Source organism: Vespa crabro, chromosome 23, assembly GCF_910589235.1.
Source record: "Vespa crabro chromosome 23, iyVesCrab1.2, whole genome shotgun sequence".
Lineage (NCBI taxonomy): Eukaryota > Metazoa > Arthropoda > Insecta > Hymenoptera > Vespidae > Vespa > Vespa crabro.
Window position 1 is genome coordinate 1,046,684 of NC_060977.1, and position 21,078 is coordinate 1,067,761.

At 26.6% G+C, this 21,078-nt stretch overlaps 4 protein-coding genes across 5 annotated transcripts; 2 read left to right on the forward strand and 2 right to left on the reverse strand.

The window, feature by feature from the left end:
• The first annotated feature begins 76 nt into the window (after positions 1-76).
• LOC124432127 lies at positions 77-2,303 on the forward strand. Its single transcript, XM_046980746.1, has 2 exons — positions 77-325; positions 397-2,303. Exon 2 carries the CDS (start codon positions 538-540, stop codon positions 1,831-1,833), a length of 1,296 nt encoding a protein of 431 aa, XP_046836702.1. The 5' UTR covers positions 77-325; positions 397-537; the 3' UTR covers positions 1,834-2,303.
• A 142-nt stretch (positions 2,304-2,445) lies between these two features.
• LOC124432128 (NSFL1 cofactor p47) lies at positions 2,446-4,709 on the reverse strand. The gene is made up of 5 exons (XM_046980747.1): positions 4,429-4,709; positions 3,617-4,052; positions 3,113-3,398; positions 2,823-3,026; positions 2,446-2,665 (listed from the first exon to the last, which is right to left on the reverse strand). The coding sequence occupies exons 1-5, from the start codon at positions 4,528-4,530 to the stop codon at positions 2,536-2,538; spliced, it is 1,158 nt and encodes a 385-aa protein (XP_046836703.1). The 5' UTR covers positions 4,531-4,709; the 3' UTR covers positions 2,446-2,535.
• A 136-nt stretch (positions 4,710-4,845) lies between these two features.
• On the reverse strand, positions 4,846-16,762 carry LOC124432122 (dynein axonemal heavy chain 7-like). The gene has a single exon (XM_046980735.1). It carries the CDS (start codon positions 15,660-15,662, stop codon positions 4,962-4,964), a length of 10,701 nt encoding a protein of 3,566 aa, XP_046836691.1. The 5' UTR covers positions 15,663-16,762; the 3' UTR covers positions 4,846-4,961.
• Positions 16,763-16,906: 144 nt separating this feature from the next.
• LOC124432124 lies at positions 16,907-20,890 on the forward strand. 2 transcript variants are annotated; one of them, XM_046980741.1, is made up of 6 exons: positions 16,917-17,055; positions 17,172-17,185; positions 17,330-17,621; positions 17,767-18,065; positions 18,820-19,044; positions 19,120-20,890. In XM_046980741.1, the coding sequence occupies exons 2-6, from the start codon at positions 17,176-17,178 to the stop codon at positions 20,187-20,189; spliced, it is 1,896 nt and encodes a 631-aa protein (XP_046836697.1). In that variant the 5' UTR covers positions 16,917-17,055; positions 17,172-17,175; the 3' UTR covers positions 20,190-20,890. The 2 variants fall into 2 exon arrangements, with proteins under 2 accessions (XP_046836698.1, XP_046836697.1); XM_046980742.1 differs by lacking the exon at positions 17,172-17,185 and having other exon boundaries at positions 16,907-17,055.
• The last annotated feature ends 188 nt before the right edge of the window (positions 20,891-21,078 follow it).

A 21,078-nucleotide genomic window follows, 5' to 3' on the forward strand; every position in this document is an offset into this window, starting at 1 on the left:
AGAAATCAAATAATATAATGTAAAATTATTATCTTTTAAATTTGAAAATAGTGTGCTGCTACTATTGGCTGTAAGTTAACTAATCATGACGTGTTTTAATAAATGAAACATTTGTAAATAATAGTATTAAATTAAAAATATAATAAAATAAATGTGATAATAATTGATTATAAAATATTTATTGTAGATCTTTTTAGATAAGATAAATAAGTTCGCTATACGAAATTGTATTCTCAATCAAAATCAAACCTAGTGAATATTATAGATTTTTAAATAGAAAAAAATGAGTCTACCAAAAGCAAAGAATTAAGCTTCGTTTGTTACGGTAATTGGAATCAATTTAATACAAAAGAATTATTATATTATAATTTTTGCAAGTAAAATAATTTGTTGCAGTGTTATGTTTGCATATAACCTCTAATTCTCACGGGAGAAAATGTCAACAAGGAATGATAAACTAAAAGATCAAATAATTATAAGTGATTTTGGAGTTTCTTTAAATTGAAAAGCATTATTAATCATACACAAAACAGAAAAATGAGAAAATATTATCAAGCTGCATTAGCTATAATCGCTATTGTAAGTTTAATATCATTATTGTTCTATAGACATGAATATAATAAGTTAAGATATGTCTTAGAAGTTTTCAACTATTTTGGTAAACCAAATCAAAAACAAATCAGCACAAATTGCATAAACAATAATGTATCATTCATAGAGCATAATATAAAATTAGATGAACCTGCTTCATCTTGGCAAAGATTAAATGATGATTTGTATGTATATTCTGCATACAATTTAAGAAATAATAAAGTTCATGCAATAAGTTTTAGTAAAAAAAATGCTATATCAAATTTACAATGTATAATATATTTTGAACATGAAACAAAACCATTTATAGGAAATTATAAGTACATTGTAATCAGTAATACTCCATATTTTGCGAACGAAGAAGAAAAAGCAGGATATAATGGATATTACTTAATTTGTGCATATACAGGAAATAAATTACCAGTTGGGGTGTCATTCTTTACAGAATTTGATAAAGATGGTACTAATGCTCCTATCTTGTCTGTTGTGACACAGCCACAAAATTTAAATAACAATGATATAACAATTTGTATAATACCACCATTATTGAAACCTATGCATGAAATTGATATGATCACTTTTTTAAGTTTTCATGAATTAATAGGTATAAATAATTTTATAGCATATGATTTTGGTATTGCAAATATGTTGAATAATCGTTTAAAGGAATTATCTATAAGAAATGTTCCACAATCAAAGTTTGCATACATAACAGTACCATGGAATTTTCCTTTTAGTAGACTTGATGCTAATATTATAAGAGATATCATAGAAGCAGATTGTTTGCATCGAACATATAATAAAATTATGTATATTGCTATTTTATCCTGGCAAGAATATATAGCATTAAATTATCATCATTCAGTTGTAGACTTATTAGCTGATTATAAGTCATCGAAATTATTAGCAGATCGTTATAAATTGAATAGTTTGACATTTTGTACAAAAGAACTAGATAATACTCTTTCTACAAACTTTACATTAATCATGTATAGAAAAATACAATTTGATACAGATCTTACAGATCATTATCCTATTTTCATATCAAAGCCACATGAAGTATTATCAAAAAATAATGTATACACTCAAAAAATGGCTAAAGACTTGATTCTTGTACATAATTACAAGACTTGTAATGATGTTAAGAAGATTCAAAAAGTTAACATCTTCAACACTTCTATTCCAAGATTTTCAAAGGACATAAGAAACTCGCCGATTTTTACAAAATTTATCAGCCATTAGAGGAAAAATGAAATAAATTTTTTTTGATATTGTCATCGGTTTTTTGCTTATATATTTTTATACACAATTAATTTTTTTCTTTTTTTTTATTAGATTTATATTAACTCTATCGCCAAAAAAATTGGACATCTAATTATTAAATTATCTTTTTAGTATCATTAGTTACTTAATAGTATAGTAATAGTATCATTAGTTACTTTTATATTGCTATATGAATTAAGAATATCTGATATAAAAAGTATGTATTCATTTAAATAATTACAATTTATAAGCAAACAAATTTTGTTAAACATAAATTTGTTACATAGATCCAACTAAAGTGTAAAGTATGCTATAAATATGTACCATAGTTGTAAAAAGTTTAATGTTTATATAAATATACGTTTATAAGGATAAATCTTTTGTAAATTTATATTTCTTATTTTAATTGGACACTATATGCATATTTTAATGAATCCTTCTTACAATTCCTTTTGTTAATTTTTATATAAAATTATGTTTAATATAGCATGAGATTATATTATTTTTTTTTAAATAATATGATTATAATGACATAAGTTTTGGAGCAAAATTAATTGATCTCACTATTTTATGAATGAAAATATAAAGAAATTTTGTTTTTATGCATGTGCATATATATATATTTTTTACCACCTAGTTATTACATTTTCTGAATTTTATTAACTAAAGTCATAGGAAAGCTTATTTTAGTCGTTGCATTATGGTTGCATTTTTTAAACCCGTTTCTTCAATTGTTTTATCCTCTGTTAATTCCTTAGTTGGATACATAGTTAATAAACTGAAGTCTCTCATGGCATATTGAGGCCTCATACTAAAAGTACAATAGTAAAGGAAAATGTATTTTTTATCTAAAAGCATGTTCTTTTTTTATAGAGCTGCATTTTAAATATATATATATTAAATATTACACATACGCCTACGCTCACGTATAACGTTATATCAGTCATATATACAATATTAAAGGATACGTTGTTATATATCTTCTGAGATCACTTATGGTATGAGTTAAATTGAATTGCGCTCGTACACTACTTCCATCTGCAAGTCGAATTTGTATTGTAGTGATCGGTTTAGCTGTATCTAAATTTAATTGCTTTTTTGCTTGTGATTCATTGGCTGCTTGATCTGCTGGATCAGTTGGAATTGTCATACCAACAGTAGCTGGAGATGGACTGTAAATATTTGATGTAAATATGTATTTTATTGTGTTACTAAATGTTATTGCTAATTATTAATTATAAAAAGAAATATGTGATACCTTCCCAACATATGCCCTTTCCCAGTAAAAGCTTTAACTTTTGTTTTTGGAGGAACATATTCTTCGTGATGATGATCTTCCATATCTAATCGTAATTCTGCATCTTGAACTTCTTGTCGAATTTCTGCAGGAATTTCTCCTCGCTTGATAGCAGCTAAAAATTCTCTATTTTCTGGATCACTATATGGGCGAATTTCACGATCGTTTATAGTAAAACCATCGCGCCATAATTTCAGAGTAATAAGACCAGTATTAGATTGTTGATTGGACTGTGCTCCTGACACAACTGAAAATACATTTTATGTTTAAAAATTATTCATTTACTTCTCATATTGTTTACTGAAGTATTAATGATATATAATGTTAAATTGTGTTAACTAATTAATACCACAAAATATTAAATATTATTTATACAAAGTAACAGATAATTCATATAATTTGTAAATAATAAAGTAGATTAGTTTTATATATGCACATGTATATGCACAGAAAATTTGTATATACCTTCTGTATCTGAATTAGTTTGTCCTAATTTATAACCAGTACCACTGAATGTATTTGGTCTTTGTTGTCCACTTGTTCTAGGTTCTATAGAAATAGATTGTTCTTGACACGATTTAAACATATCGCTTATGATATCATTTTTTTTCCCTGGACCAAGTACCTGTTGACCACTGTGTTCAGATCCACCAGCATAGAAGGCTTGTCCTTCTTCTTCTTCCGAACTACTATCTCTATTTTGTAAATCACTTATTGTACTAAATTTTGGTTTTGGTTTGGATTTATTTTTAGCTGTATTTTTATCCATTGTGCTAGCTTCTTTATGTTTCACTATATTCTTTGAACTATCTTCTATATCTTCTTCTTGTACGGCACTTTCGACAGATTCATTTACCAATGTAGGAGGCTCATCGTTTTCATAAAAGCTTGCAAGTGCAACCTACAATCGTATTATACAATATCAGATGTAAATTAAAATGAAAATTCAAGTTTCGTTGTTAACTATATCTGTACAACAAAGGATATTAAATAATATTAATAAAAAATATGACAATTATATTTACTAAAAGTATCTTTATACGATCGTTTTTCTTAAAAATTTATTATATTATTGATAATTTTTGAATAAAATAAAAATAATAAAAAATACAGATATAAAACCACTTTTTATTAAAATTGTATCTATAAATTTGAGTAATATTCGAAGTTAAAGATTGAAGGTTATATGAAATTGTTGTAGATATATAAGCAACGTAATATGATAAACAATATTAAATAGTCCGAGACAAAATTTACAAGAAAAAATGCAATCTCACCTCGAGCTGCCAAGCAGATGACTCAAGGTAAAATTGTGCTCTTTCTGGTTCAACACCAGTTACATCTGTAAATTGCGAAACCAACTCGTCGTGGTTCGGCATGATATACGATTATTAAATCACTCACACAATGTATGACTGCTTCCTTTCTTGTCGATCGATGTATCTCTATTTAATTTCGCTCTATGAATTCTGTAGATCTAACAACAAAATTTTTTTTTCTCGGCCTTAAACTGCTACTGTCATTCCTTTTGTCTAGATAAACGTGAACCGGATGTTACCGCGCGGACAAAATTTGCGAAATATTTGAAATTTCAACTTCACCATATCGCATACTTTTACATTAATTTTTCTTTTTAAATAACGTTTTACAAATTTATTATAGATAATTTTTAAGGTTTTACTACATTTAACAAATTATTGATATTGTATATATTTATATGTGACTTTCTCAAAGAGCATTCGTTTGTTCATTTCAGTGTATTTCGATACAATTTACGATTATAATTAATTTACATTAGAAATTACTAAATTTAACGATACAATGCTGTACCACGTCTTATCCAATGTGCAACGCATATGTTGGTTTTTAAAGGTATAGTCATAATATGAATATGCAAACTTTGCATTTGATCGGAATGTGCAAAATTCGCATTTGATTTTTTAATGTTATTTTCCATGCAAATAGTGTACACAGGACATTTATACACGTTTTCTAATATTATTTCGTTTGTGACAAATTTAAGACAAATGATGGGCATTTCGTAACGATACGTACCAGGTACACTATTTGTTAATGTCATTTTTTGCGAATCCCATTGTGCACCGATTAAATATAATCCGTAAATGAAAAAATTATCATTAAATTTCTGTTCAATTTTAGATGGTTCATAAATTGCCAATATTTTGAAAGCTGAGTAAATCTTTTTAATAGGAACATTATGTTTTCTCGAAAACATAAGTTTTGATACGGAAAAGAACATTTTGCAATATGATAATGCACCAAAATGTATCAAATAAGGACGCTCATTTTTAATCCAATCTTTGATAAAGTTTCTTTTCTTTAATAAATAACTAATAAATTCAGAAAGGTTTATAGCTTCCATATTATTGGATATTTTTTTCCAGATATATGGAATTTGGCCATTGTATATTAATTTCCATAATTCTTCTAAATGATTGCTTAATATAATGTCACCATTAAATGCTGATCTCAAATCTGCCAATGTTCTTTCCATTTCAATTAATGTTTTATTAATTAATTCAATTTCATATATTAAAACAATATTCAATGGATTTGAAAGTGTAGAATGATAAATTTTTTCTACATTTTCAACGATGCATATATTTGATATTTCGGCTTCAATGTTATCGATAATAGTTAGTTTATCTGATTCTATAAATTCATCGGTCTTTGATGAGATCACAGAACTCATTAAAGATATATATGTAAGAAATTCTGCAGTTTCTTTAGCATCTCTTATAGCAATAGCATTTTCATCCGTTCCAAATACTTCAGCAGAATGATCTATTGACATATTTTGTATATGTTTTATTATCTCATTATATTCACATTTTCGAGGCAATAGATATTTTGGATTGTTAGAAAAGAAGTATTGTGAATATGTTATATTATCATTGCAATAATAATTTAAAAGATAATTCATACATCTTTGATCAAATTTGTTCATGATTTTTCCACCATAATTACATTCACCAATAAAATATGATATTGCTTCAATTGGTACATGTTCATGCTTGTTTATTAAATCTTGTAATTGCAAAATGGATGTTTCAAAATCGGAATAATCAAAATCATATGGAATATTCCAACCCTGTAGCCCAAAGTTATTTTTTTCCTTGATAACTATATGGAAGAAACACAGTTCATAGAGAAATTTTGTAAATATTTTTTCTTTTCCAGGACAACAATCAAAAATATTTGTATTCTTTATAGACTTTGATTGAAAAGATCTCAATAAATTTTCTTTAATATTTATTGGATTATCTAATGTTAACTTTATACTGTTTTGTAAAATACTTATAGGGAATTCATTAATAGAATAACTGGATAGCCATAATCGAAAAGTTAAACATGTGTTTGATGCATTAAAATTTTCACAAATTTTTTCTAATTGAAATAACCATGGAACAGCAAGATGACAATTTTGAAGAAATACCCATCCACCATCTTTTTGTGCTTTTTTAATAAGCATTTCTGCTTTTTTTTGCTGTGTGTCTTTCATAGAAAGAGAAATATATTTTGATGAATAGCCAATGGTACTTGCGTAAGCAGAAAGAAAAGAAAGAGGCGAAGAGTAGCTTGGTAAAATAAATAAAAGCGGATGAAGGCAACTAGATTCTGCATATGATTGTGACATTGTATATTGAGATGAGTAGTTAAACATTTTTCCCAGATAATTCTCCACAAAATATATTATATGATAAATGATCTTATCTGGCTCTGTAATTTTAGCTAATATTAAATTTTGAAATGGGCCTAACGTTTTATTCCATGGATCTGGTAATGTTCGAGTTTCTAAATGATCTGAGGTCCAATATATTTTCCAAGCTATATCATTAAAAGAAATATCCTGTGCAAGACCATGAAAATTTGGTAAGTTATCGTTTATATAACAAATTTTGTTCCACAACTTTGTTGGTAACCAAACTGGTGCTTTATATAAATTTGAAAAATTAGGATATTCTATATCTGTGACAGAAAAGAAATTAATTTCTTTTTCTGTTGTTTGCTTATTGTCTAATAAAATTTTAGAACATAGTAAAAACGAATAAACGAGTTTGTGTTTTTCAAATAAAGATCTACAGACACTCGAATGAAGATTTTGTGTAAATGAAAATTTTAATAATTTCAATCGTTTCTCAAGAGGAATATTTTTATTTGATCCTTGGATGGATCGTGTAAATAATTGGATAAACCATTTGAATGAAAAGCGATACATATGATTTAAATTTGATAATGAATTAAGTGTTGTAAATAATCCAGCACAAAATTTAGTATATTGCATATAAGTACTTCGAACCATATTTATTTTATTTTTCATCACTTCAGTTTGTTCTTGTTTTCTTATTATTTCCAAAGAAAGTGTCTTAGAAGAATCCAATATTTGTATAGCTTTTTCATCTTCTATAATATTTACACTAGTAGATGATAATGTACTTAAAATTTTATCTTCTTGTGATTTAAGAGCTTCTCTATTGATAGCATCTTCTATCCAAATATTCTCAAACTGTTCTTGAAGTTCTAATCTTTCCTTTCCAATAATTATATCTAAAAGTTTATCTTGAAGAGCTTCACAAGAAAGTGAAAAATCTATTACAATAAGTTTATTATATACATGAGGTAAATAATGTGGATTAGATAATCTTGTTGTGACATACAATCTAAAATTGAGTGAATATTTTGTAATAGTTCGACCAATTTTTAAATACCAATCATCGCCATTTTTATAAATATTTTTTAACAAAAGTGAATCTATAGCAACTTCAAGTTCTTCTTCAATATTTTCTAACAAAATTGGATTACCATTTTCAATATTATACTGTAAGATGGACATGTAGTCAGAATCTGTGAATTTTATAACTTTAAGACCATTCTTCTTCTCTATTTCTTTAATCCAATTATTAGCTTGATTCTGAGTATCAATGAATAAAGGCCATAATTTTGAGTTCTCCATAATAATAGCATTCTCTGTGGAAAATCTGTTTTTAGATAAGCCATTAAGATACCATGAACTTATTTCAAATTCCACTCCAAGTATATTCACAAAATCATAAGATTTAGAATATGGTAATTTTAAAATTTGTAGAAGCTTGATCCACTTCTCTATCATTTTATCTCTATATTTGATGTTATATGGAGCCATGTAAGCTATTATCCCAGAAGAAAGTATCATATCCCCAGCCAAATTATCATAATTTAATTGAAGATTACATACAAATTGTAACCAACGTTCTTTTTCACTTCCGAGACTTGCAATCAAACTTTCTGCTTTTTGCAATTTCTTTGTACAGTTACTTACTTCTTCTTCTAATTTTAATTTTTTCTGTAAAGTATCTTGGAGGCTATTGTTCAGAGTAGCCAATTTTATATTTAAATTCGAAAGAGTTCGACGTTTTTCATTTAAAAATGCTTCTGCTTCATCACATTCTTTCTGAGCTGCTGCTAATTTCTCTTTTTTTGGAGCTACTACTTTAGCAATTTCATTATACGACACCATTGCTCTTACCCATTTACAAAGTCCTTCTGCAGCACTTGATGCTTTAGCAACAATATGAGGTACAAAATTTTTATCAGTCATGTAAACATTTTTAACAATTTGTATAACAGTAGGTGGTATATTATCTTTATTATAATCTTTCAAATTTTGTAAGAAATTCATATCTCCTAAAATACGTTTACTTGGACCCCAGTAATCTGTAATTTTTTTTCCACTAATAGAATCAACGATTCGATCTGGTGTTATGCCTAACATAACACAAACAGCAGCCATCACTAACTTTACAGTATCAGGAGGATTTTTCATAGCTTTGACTAAAGTAATGTCAGTTGGTTTTAATGTATTTAAAGCTAAAACAGCATCTTCAAGAATAGGAATAGCTACTGCAAGATCAGCTTCACATTCAGATTTGAGAGCTCCAGCAATATCTGCCTTTTTATTGGCAATTCCTTCTTCTTTTTTTATAAGGATTGTAGCCTTCTCTACAGTTAAATTTTCATTTTCAACTTCTCTCATTGTCTTTATAGTTCTTTGAGCAGATAGTTCTAATTCAGGTTTTAGAATTGTTAATGTCATACTCATTTTTTCTACTTGTTTTGCTGCTATTTCAAGTTGCTCTAAACCTATCATATATCTATTTCTGCTAGTAGTAATTTGTTCCTGCTTCTTAGTCATTAAATGCGTATATAACTTTACAATATGTAAAAAAGCTGAGTTTGTAACATACATTGGTATTCCATTATCCTTTAAGTACATTAAGCTATTTTTTTTTGCATCATTATGAAAATTTATGCAAGCTTTTATTACACTATCTTTTATATCATTTGGAATATGTGTCGTTTCTATATGAATTTTAGCTATTTCAATAAGAGCATCCTCTGGCCATGTATCATAACAATTTATTGTACAGTATTTAATTAAATTAGGATATAAATAAAAATATCTTCTCATTGTATTATTGATTGGACTAAAGCCAAGTACAAAATGTAAATTATTTTTACATTGCTGTATAAAATAATCCATTACAGTAGAAATATCCATTTCTGCATTTGGATCACCTTTTTGAGCGTGTATACGTGTTGCTGCTATGATATTAAGTTTTTCTTCACTTGAAAATAAGTCAGGTATTTCACCAGTATTTAATAAACTATTAATATCTTGAAGGAAGATATTCTTCATCTGTCTATCTGTAAGATAAAATGTACAATCTTTTTGAGATTCTCCACATGTACGTAATATTTCTTTTAAATCTTCTCTCCAAATATTAAGATTATAATATGAATCCGTAGTAGGCTCAAAAAATTTTTGTTCCAGTTGTATATAACTAGCAAGTTTAGTTATTGATCTTTTACCAGATCTAACGGTAGAAATAATTATTGCACTTCCACCGGGCATTGACAATATTCTACAAACTTGTACTAGATTTATCAAAATTTGTTGTGTTATTACAATATCAATTTTTTCATTATTGGTATTATTATAATCCTTCATATAAGATATAATTGTATCTTTCAATATTTCTAAAGAACTTATTTCTTCATACTTTTTATACTTTGGTGAAGTTTTCTCGGATTCCATAAAATTACCGAATAGAAGGTATTTTAAACTATCTTTTGTAATTTTGTTATCCTCAAATTTGGACAAATGATCAAAAGCAGACTCAAACGAATCTTTAAAATATTTTTTCACAGCTTCTTTTATACTTTGATATAAAATCTCTTTATCGTCATCGTCTAAAATCCGATCACCGAATACACGCAGTGTTTCATGTACCCATAAACGAATGAATATAATTTTTGTATCTACCGATTCTTTTTGGATAAGACTACAACCACTTATCACTCTGTATATATCTCTGATATTAAATAAATACTGCACTTTGGTAGGTATTGGACGCAAGATGTTAAATATTGAGTTGTAAACATCAATTGTAGCATTTGTTATACTTGTTACATTGTTTAATACATCTGTGCTAAAAAGATTATTTTTTAAATTAGTTAAAAGCATATTAGAAAATATTTTATATATGTTATCTGTCGTAAGTTCAGGAAATGTGTAAACATTAAAATGTCGCATAAATCTAGGACAAATACTATGTTTGTCATGACCAGTAGTTATTGTTAATAAAAAGTTAATATTGGTAATGAAGATTTTTTCAAGTATTTTTGTGTCATACCAATACCCATAATTAAAATATTGTCGTATTAATTCTAGTACAGACTTTGAATCCATATTCGTATCAGTATTTAGATTTAAATCATTTATCAAGTTTATACAATATTTATCTTTTGGTAAAGCATAGTATCTTCTTTTAATTCTACTTAAATATGATAAAAATAAATATTTTGCTTTTTCTGCAGTTATAAGAGAAGAAAAATTAAAAGTATTTGTTAAATATTTGTGCTTTGATAATTTATTTTTTAACAAGTTCTGTAAAAGAACAGTTTTACCTGTTGTAGTATTACTGCAAATAAGAAAAGGCTTGCAATACTTGATATGTGTAAGAAATAAATGACTATACTTAACAGAATTAAGAGTTGGAACGTACTTTTGATCAAAATTGCACATATCTGTTATTGTTTCACCTTTCAATAAATCATTGTAATGTTTCCAATTACCTACACCTTTAAAAATATATAAATTATCTTGTATCAATCCTTCAGTAGGCAAAACAATATCATAATGCTTAATTTCTTCTGGACGTGGATATTTATTGTGAGCATTATTCCAAAGTGCAATACAGAACTCATTAAATTTTATTTGAAAAGCTGTGCATGAATTTCCTCCAAGTACCCATACTAAAGATAATATTAAAGCTACTTGTGACCATATGACAAAATGATCTAAATTTTCTTTTCTTTCTAACTGTTCATTACAAGCCTCTAGTAAATACATTTCAAATAAATTTAATGTTGATGTCACAAGATGTAATTCTCCTACATTTATTGTCATTGTGCAATTCAAATGTACGAACTGAAGACAAGCATCTAATGACCAGTTTAATAATGAATACATTATTTTTTCGTACTTATTATACATTTGATTTTTACTTATATGAGATAATATATATGATTTCCATCCAATAGATTGTGGTTCAATGTAAATCATACCACAATGTGATACAATAACTGGAGATACATTTGCCAAATCTACAGTTTCAAATATTATAGACATTGTTTGTGTCATCAAAATCCTTTCTCCAGAAATTAAATGAAGCATTTTATTGCTGTCTATTACAGTATACAAATTTTCAACCCATACATCATTCAAGGATCCATCAAATATCAACCACTTTTTATCTGATGAAGTATTTGTTGCAAAAATACGGAATATTTTAGAACATAAACCATCCTCCCATAAACTCAATTCTCTCTTGTACTGACCAAATAATTGATTACTGTTAATGACTCCTGGATTTATAATCTCTATCGTAACTTCTGCACCATTATTATCTTTCCATTTATGTAATAATAAAAAAGTATCTGCAAGAATCTGTAACATTTCTGTTTTTCCTGTAAGTGGACCACCAACAAGTATAAGAGCATGTTGAATATGCATTAATTCAAATATTTGTAAACATTTTAATTTCAGTATTTCATGAAAATGCAGAGATCTTGATTTACATACATTTTCTAAAGCCATTAAAACTGTATCATTATTGAGAGATGGTAACTTAATGCAAGAAAATGTACTATGTATTATATTTTGAAAAATTATTATATCTTCACTATATAATATCGGTAAAATTATATCTATTACTGAACGTAGCAATAAAACATTTTCGTCTTCTGTTTGAAAATGAATTTTTAACATCCTTGCAGTCTTAATAATTGTTTTCATTGAGCACATGTTAAATTTATAATGCGATCTATCTAATAATTGTTCTGATAACAATTTATAAATTACAATCAGTTTTGTTGCGAGCTCTCTTCCATTGCAAAAACCAGATGCTAAAAGTTCTATTTCTATTATTTGATTGAGATCTGGTTTTATCATAGAAATTGTGCGAAAAAGTATTTTCAAATCATCCGGTAATTCATAATATTTAGTATGTTGCACATTCGTAATAATGCAAATATTTCCATTTGGATTTAAATTTAATTTGGTTCCTTCAAACATTACAGATTTCAAATTCGTTGATGTTACTTGATGAACATTCTCGATTGTTTGTGTAACTGCAGATAGTACACTTAACTCCAATTTATCAAAGTTTTTAAAACAAATCCATGTTCCACAAGAAATAAGTCCTTTCAGCACATATAGTATAGATTTGTAAGTAAATCTTTCATTCATGTTTAATATGTAATAAGGCATTGCAAGAGAATTTATTAAATACTTAATAGTTTCTGTTTTGCCAGTTGCCACTGATCCAATAATAGCTCCATATAAATGATAGCTGTAAGCTTCCATTAATGTACGAAGACATCTATCAGTTAATGGTGTACTCACTAAATATTGTTGATAATAATTATACTCATAGCCGTAATTTACTGTAGCATTACATAATGAAATTTTTATATCACTTTCAGTCCAATAATAACGCATTTGTGCGAACCAGTTAAAGTCAGTAGAAGAATTAACATTGTTTTCTAATAATAATTTAATAATTTCTTCATAATTAGCAGTTATAATTATTAATGACATTAAAATTTTTCTTTCTTGATGCATTATATTATTTTTAACTTGATCAGATAAACTGGTGAATAATTCAGAATACTTTTTGTAAACTGTTTTTAATAATAATAAGTTAAAAGGTAAGTAACAACTTTGAACCAAAGAGGTCCAATAAATACGAGAAATACAAATTATTACCATACTTGGTACATTTTTAATCCAATCACATACATCCTTTTCTTCAAAATGCGAATAACATTCTTGTAAATTCTTATAAATTGTATCTTTTAATACCTTTTGTAAAGTACATAACCATTTTTCTTCACCATTTAATATTGTAATACATGTATTAAGTTGAAGGCTCTCATTGCAGTCTCCCAAAATGGAATAGATATTACAAGTTTTATCAAATTTTAATTTTTTGATACCAGGAAAACACTTTTGTAAACATAACTGCAATTTATCAGTATTATCTGATTCAAATAATATATTTTGAATTTCTATATTTGATAGAAAAAAGAATCTTTCAAAGTCTAATCTTTTGCCATCTAAATAATTATGAAGACTTTTCATTATTTGATCCATTTTAATATTTGCATCGTGTAAATTATTTAATATATCAGAATCATTCTGTATGGTATGAAAAGTAGCATTTTCTGAAATTCTGTTTTGAATATTTTCCAATGTTTTATTCACTTCTCTATATAAAGAATTTTCTTGGAAAAAGTAAGTTTCTATTGCTTGGTAATGAAATATTGAACTTACAGAAATTTTATATTTTTGTATTTCAAACCAAAGTATTATTATTTCTTGTATCTTTTTGAGAGAAAAATGAAAATCTTTAAGAGGTGAGAATATAGATTCAACAAAGTGAGATGCTCTCATTTCTTCTATTTTTAAGAAATGATCTTCAAGAAGACTGTCTATATCATCTTGCATTTTAAATACAAACAATTTGGTCTCGTCGCTATAAATTATTTCAAATGAAATTGTATACCACATTTGTTGCATTTCTAACAATTGTTGATAAAGATAAAGTTCTTTAGTAGCCTTCGTACTTATGATTTCATATTTCTTTATATCTTCTATTAGATTAAAATTAATAATTTTCTGAAGTGTTGTTCCAGCATTTGGAGTAAGATCAAATTGTGATATAATAGACATTTCTTTCCAATGTTGTTCCTTGAGTGCAGGATTACATACGCACATAACAAGTGGCAAATATACTTTAAATTGTTGGATATCATTAAGTGCTTGCCATGATAGTTTTAGTGGAGCAGGTTGTTGCATAGGGTCTGGGTCATCTGTGATTCCAGAAAACTTAAATGATTTATTTGATGTAACATCCATTTTAATTCGCGACTTGAATTGTTTATTCATCTCTGTAATTTTTATAAAATAATATAAAGTCTTTTCCTTAATCACATCAGGATTCAAGTACTCAAAAGGTCCATTCAACCATATAGAATTATCTCTCTGCCATTGACGAATAATATTAACAAGACAATAAAATGGATTAACTATCTCTTTTAATTCAACTACTCTTGGAAATTCAGTTTCTGGAAATTTAAAAGACGATTCTTCTGTATTAATTGTAATAACTTTATCCTCTATTTCTTTGACTTTTCTGATAAGATCATCATAATGTTCAGAATATTCTTCAACTTTCTTAGTATCATCCATATTATCTAAAATCATAAGAGATGGAAAAAGATTATCTACTTCAACATTTAAAGTATTTATACGCTTTTGGAGGTCATCTTCAAAATCACTTTTAATTGCCTCACATATAATATTGCTTTGTGCAAATATGGGTTCTATTAGATTCAACCATCTGATAGTGTCTTTATTTATTCTCATATGATCATCTGTTAATGTAGTTATTTCTAAAATAATACTTAACATTTTTGTTGATTTATGTATTCTTTCTTTTAATTCTTTTACCAAGACTTTTGAATCATGCAACATATAATCAATTAATTTAGTTAATCTCTTTGCATCTTTGGGTACATTTAAAGCTTTTGCTTTAAGATTTTCAAATTCAGAACAAATAAGTTGATTGTATGTTAGATGATAGTTTAGCAATTCCTTTGTTAGTATGTCTATTATTTCAGAGCAATATTTTATTAATGCTTCTTTTACAAGTTTTTGATTTAATTGACCTATATCATAATACACGTTTGTTACCATTGATTTTGCAACATCACGATGCATACTATATTTTTTTATTTCAGCTAGACAGACATCAAAATCTAACTTTTGTGAAATTAATAATTGAATTGTTTCTTTTACATTTGTACCATCACACATAATACCAAATTTATTAATAATAGTAGTAAGATCATTCATTATTGGTCTAAGCATATTTTCCAGTCTCATTTGTAATTTATTATAAGAACTTTTAACAAACCATTCTGGTAATTTTATTTTAATATATTCATGATTCGTATTTATGTTGAAACATTTTTCAAATGGAATCAATTCTTGAGCAATATTTTCAATATTTGAAAGAATATCATGGAATGTATAAAATAAATCTTTTGCATTTGGTTTTAAAATAATCTGATTGTTTTCATATATAAGCTTAATTTCGATTTTTGGTCAGCTATATTTACTCTCCATAAGATTTATTATATTATCAATTGACTTTATCATTATTAATATAATTTGCTGTGAAAAGACATTTGTTACACACTGTAAAAAGTGTATTAAGCGTTTTATAGGCATATTTTTTAATGTTTCTGCATCTATTACAGCTTTATATGTTTCATTATAAAAAGTATTTGTTATAAATAAAGCATTCCTATTAATTTCCTTGATACATATACTTTGCAATTGAGATAAGGTTATAATTTTATAATGTTGATATTTCTTAAAATCACAAATAATTTGTGGAAGTTTTAACTGTGCTGTTTCAACGATATTTCTTATTATTTTATGAGAAAGAAAATATTTTGTCATAAGAATATTACGGTTTTTTATAAATTTGTCTTTGTATAATTTATAATTGTCAAAATTAGTTATTAATTTTTGACAATGATCCTTCTCAACGTACACAGCATTTTTAATTCCTAAACTTTGTTTTTCTTTCATATATGTAATTTCAATTTCATGAAAAATACGACTGATTAGCTTAGAATATTTTTTTCTATGTTTTTTTGGTATTAAAACTAATATGTCGTTTTTAAATTTTTTAGGAAAAGAATCCATAGTTCAGAACTCTGTAACACTAGTTACAAATATTGAATAAAATATAACCATTGTTTTGTTACCATAGATACAACCCCTCTTCTTCACAACATTCCATTTTACATTCTTATTATTAATTTCATGACTAAGCGATAAAATAAATAAAATTTAATTAATGAATAAAAATTTGCTCGTTTTGTTATTTTTTTTTTTTTTTATTTTATTTTATTACGTTCTTACTTATTCGAGACATAAACTGAAAGAAAGTACTGCCAAATAAAGTCACCATGTTGTGACGTTACATGAAAGTTGCGCAAATTGATTGAAAACGTACATACAGATTGAGGCATATATATGTAGACCATATATGTATGCAGTCTGCATATATGATGTGCGGTCACACTATATATGTATATATACACGCACACATATATATATATGTATATTAACAAGTGGCTGTTACAAGCTCAGTCACTATGCACGACGCAAATCATTTAGATGGCCTAACAAAGTTTATAGATATGCCTTAAAGAGCACGCCAATTTTTTAAAATAATGTAACGTGTATATACTATAATTTCAAGGTAATTTTATAATTATTGATATATCATTTTTTTCATCCTATATTCATGTCGAACATATCAAAATTTTGTGTTTTTTTTTTTTATAATAAATTTGCGTATTACTCATGCTGCCTAAGGGATATGGACCCAGGTATATTTTGACACAATTAGATTTTTTAACATATTAAAATATTATTTACAATTTGTATTGTAATTGCAATTATCTTCATATACTATTATTGACAAATAATTGAATGCTTTATAATAAGTTTTTGAGGAATTATATATTTTTTAGAAAGTATAGGAAAAGAAACAATTGTAAGAGTAACTGATTGGTTACGTGGAATGTGGGAAATGAGACGTCGTAATAGCCCAGTTCAACAATGGGTTGATTCTATACCATCACCTATAAAATCAAGTGTACCTATCTCAATTGATGTTAAGTCTAGCACTTCGGTAATACCTACACCAGCTAAAGACATTCCAGTTTTAAAGGGAAACTATTCCAAGATTCCTACTATGACTGTATCAGCTCCTATAAATGTGCCTGGCTCATCAGCAGTCAATATGTCAACTAAAATACCTAGGTAAATATTTTAACAAGTGTATATATATATATGCACATACATGAAACAAAATCAATATGTTTGTGAATGTATAAAGCATGACATTTTTCAATAAAATTTTGTTTACAAGTTGTATAGATATAAAAATGATATATTTGTATTATAGTTCTCTTCCTCATGGTAGACTTGCACGAGACCAAAGTTTTCAATCAGATAGTAGCCATTGCAGTAGTATAGAAAGTTTATTAGAACTGAGAAAAGCAGATCCTGAAGCAGTTTTACTTAGTCTTGGATTTGGTGGTTGTTCCAATAGTCCTCAGGAAAGTGGTCCATTATCTCGTATACCTAAAAGGTTTTTACAACCATCAAAATTAAAAGGAATTGCTATAAACGACTTTGTTAAACAGCAACAAGAAACAAGTGAATCATTTGATTCCGTATCTTTGGGATACAGGGGTCTAACAGGTAAGCGAAAGTTTCGTAGTGTATATATCTTTTTAGATAAACTATATGTTACAATCCTTAATAGGATAAACCTACAATATTATCCAAGGTTTATAATATGAACAAAAACTTAACATAATATTGTAGTGTTGTACTATGTAACTGATACTTTATAGGAAGCGATGGCACATTAAGTATGAATACAAGTATTTTACATCGCAGACATTCTGGGTCCAGTACATTTGTAAGTTTAATGAATGCAATGTGCAACTACATTTATTTGCTGCAAAAACATGAACATCTTTTTTTAATTTGTTATATACGAAAGTCATAGCATGTATAAAAACATTGATTTATAATTGTTACTTACTCTCTTTTCTTTGTAAGGTATATTAATATTGCAAATATTGGTTTATTCTACATGCAAGTTTTTGTTACATGTGTGTGTTTATAATTAAATGAAGCTTATTCTACATATTTTTGTTAATATATATTTCAAAATGCATGAGTTTATATATAAGAACAATTATATGTAATAGAAATACGTATAGGAAGTCATTTAACATTAATTATAACAGTGTTTGCAAGATAGATGTAATTACCTACAAACAAATCATAAACTATTTTGAAATTAAAGATTTCCTTTTGAAAATTATAGTTCAAAATGAGTGGAGTTTCTGCTTTTTTTTGATTCAAATAGGATTAATAATCCGTTGATTTGTAATATATCATATGAAATATATTTTACTAATAATGCTTTGTGATATTTTATAAGGTTCGCCATATGTAGCACCATCTGAAATAGTCCAAAAAATTATGGAACGATTACGCGAGCACGAATCACATGAAATGGATGCTTATGCAATATACAATCCTTATGAACAATATAACAAAATATATCCGCAACCCAGACATTCCGTATTATCACCGGACAATAGACAATTTTTGGACCAGCCACGATCAAAAAGCCCTGATATGCGTAATAAGCGCATGATTATTGGTAAGATAAAATATATTGATGTATCATCTTCTTCTTTAAATTATTTTCTACTTTATTTCATTATACATATTTAAGGACAAAAGTCTTTTGCTTTTGGACATAATGGTGATTTAATTGAGATATGCTTACCAAATACAAAAAAAACAACATCACATGAAAAGGTGAATGATTACTGTACTATTAACGATATTTCTAAATTAAGAGAATTAAAGGAAATGCATATAAAGCCAGAAAAATCATCTATTAATAAATCAGATGAATCTATCAAGAGGAATTTATCTGATCAATTTAATGATAGTACAGAATTTTTTGGAACTGACGAATTATCAAGTAATTATTTCGATGACCAAGTAACTCTTAATATGAAATATAAAACTAGAGAAAAAGAGCATTCCAAATCAATTGCTATTATAACAGAGAAAGATGACAATATTTTCTCTAAACATGTTGGTACTCGACGTGCTAGTGAAGGATATAATGAAGTTAATTTAGGAGAGAATAGTATCATCCCGGATGGTAGAAGATTTAGTGATAGTATAATCATGAAAAACCAAATTAATGAAAGTTTATTAGATAAAAGAAGAGGTTTGAAACGTCAGGCAAGAGTAAATGAATTGGATGCAGAAAGTTTCTATCGTTCAAACCTAATAATATCTAAAGCATCGCAAGATAAAGAATCTGAATCTGATTTATCATTTGATTCATATGCAACATCAGAAAAAATAATAGACATCAAAAAATTAAATTCTACTGTAGAATCTACAGATGAAGACGAGTGTTTAAGTACAGAAAAGACCAACGAAAATTACGGTCCATTTAATACTTATAAATATTCTCCAAGTGTAAGCACAAATACCTCAAGTACATCTACAACGACTTTATTAAAGACAAAAGATAAATGTTGTAAAAAGAAAAATCGAACTTGCGATTGCAAAGAAAAAATAGATCATATTTATAGAACTGAAGACATGCATGCAGATTGTTGCTGTCAATTCGATGATAGTAAATGCTGGGAGAAAGTAGAAAAAATAATGCAAGAAAATAAAAAATTAGAGGATATTGTAGCAAAAAGCAGAATAGAAATGGCAGAAATCCGTGATATGTTAAATAATGTTTTATCCGTCAGAATGGAACCTGGTTTTTGATAGTATAATCGAAAGATCTATTTAAATTAATTTGTAGCGGGTATTAATTGTTTAATAGATAATAATTATTTAACAGCATATAAACAACAAACAATAATATATTGTAGGAAGCAATCTAAGATATTTTTAAATGCTTTTTTCTAAATACTTTTATGAAATCTTTTTTTATAGATAATAGAAATAAGAGGCTACAATCTAATAGAGAATAACTAAGATAGATTAGTTTGCTAAAAAGTTAGTTGAATTGTCAGCAATAAACGTGCTAAAATCTGAATATATAGAAAATGTTATAGGCCTATTATTTGCCTATTTTTATGTGCAAAAATATATATACATGCAATGTATATACAAATATCTTAAAAAAAAAAAAAAAGAAAAGAAAGAAAGAAAGAAAGAAAAAAAAACATCTTCGCGATACCAATTACGTACATCGTACGTATATATACGCGGTATGTAACAGTGTTTTATTTTTTAATTGTTATTATTTTAATATGGGGCTGTGGATAAATACGAAAAGATATATTGCTTTATTATCCAATATTTTCAAAATATGGATATTGTTAAATATTTTCGTAAGTCATGATTTTAGAGCGACAATGTCTCAATATAACATTTGTGTTATAGTGTATACAATAGTTATTATTATTAAAAATTTTTAATATTTTTAATTGACACTAATAAATTATAAATTGTTTTTTTAATTCATTAAAATTTTATTTAAGTTTATATTTGTTATTATTAAATATATGCACAAAAGGATTTTATATATGTAATTATTTAATATGAAGGTTTTAATGTCACATTACAAAAAAAAATTAATTTGATATAACTGATATATTAGTTATATAAAATAAAAACAAAGGACCAAAAATTCCAGTCTTTTGTTAAT

Bases quoted from the DNA above. Each gene is read 5' to 3' on its own strand.
- LOC124432127 (XM_046980746.1), top strand. From the start codon at position 538: ATGAGAAAATATTATCAAGCTGCATTAGCTATAATCGCTATTGTAAGT.
- LOC124432128 (XM_046980747.1), bottom strand. From the start codon at position 4,530: ATGCCGAACCACGACGAGTTGGTTTCGCAATTTACAGATGTAACTGGT. The intron at 4,053-4,428 runs GTGAGATTGCAT...ATACGATTGTAG, and splicing joins CATCTGCTTGGCAGCTCGAG to GTTGCACTTGCAAGCTTTTA. The intron at 2,666-2,822 runs GTATCCTTTAAT...TTGTACTTTTAG, and splicing joins CTCAGAAGATATATAACAAC to TATGAGGCCTCAATATGCCA.
- LOC124432122 (XM_046980735.1), bottom strand. From the start codon at position 15,662: ATGAGACTGGAAAATATGCTTAGACCAATAATGAATGATCTTACTACT.
- LOC124432124 (XM_046980741.1), top strand. The intron at 17,622-17,766 runs GTAAATATTTTA...TTTGTATTATAG, and splicing joins ATGTCAACTAAAATACCTAG to TTCTCTTCCTCATGGTAGAC. The intron at 19,045-19,119 runs GTAAGATAAAAT...TACATATTTAAG, and splicing joins TAATAAGCGCATGATTATTG to GACAAAAGTCTTTTGCTTTT.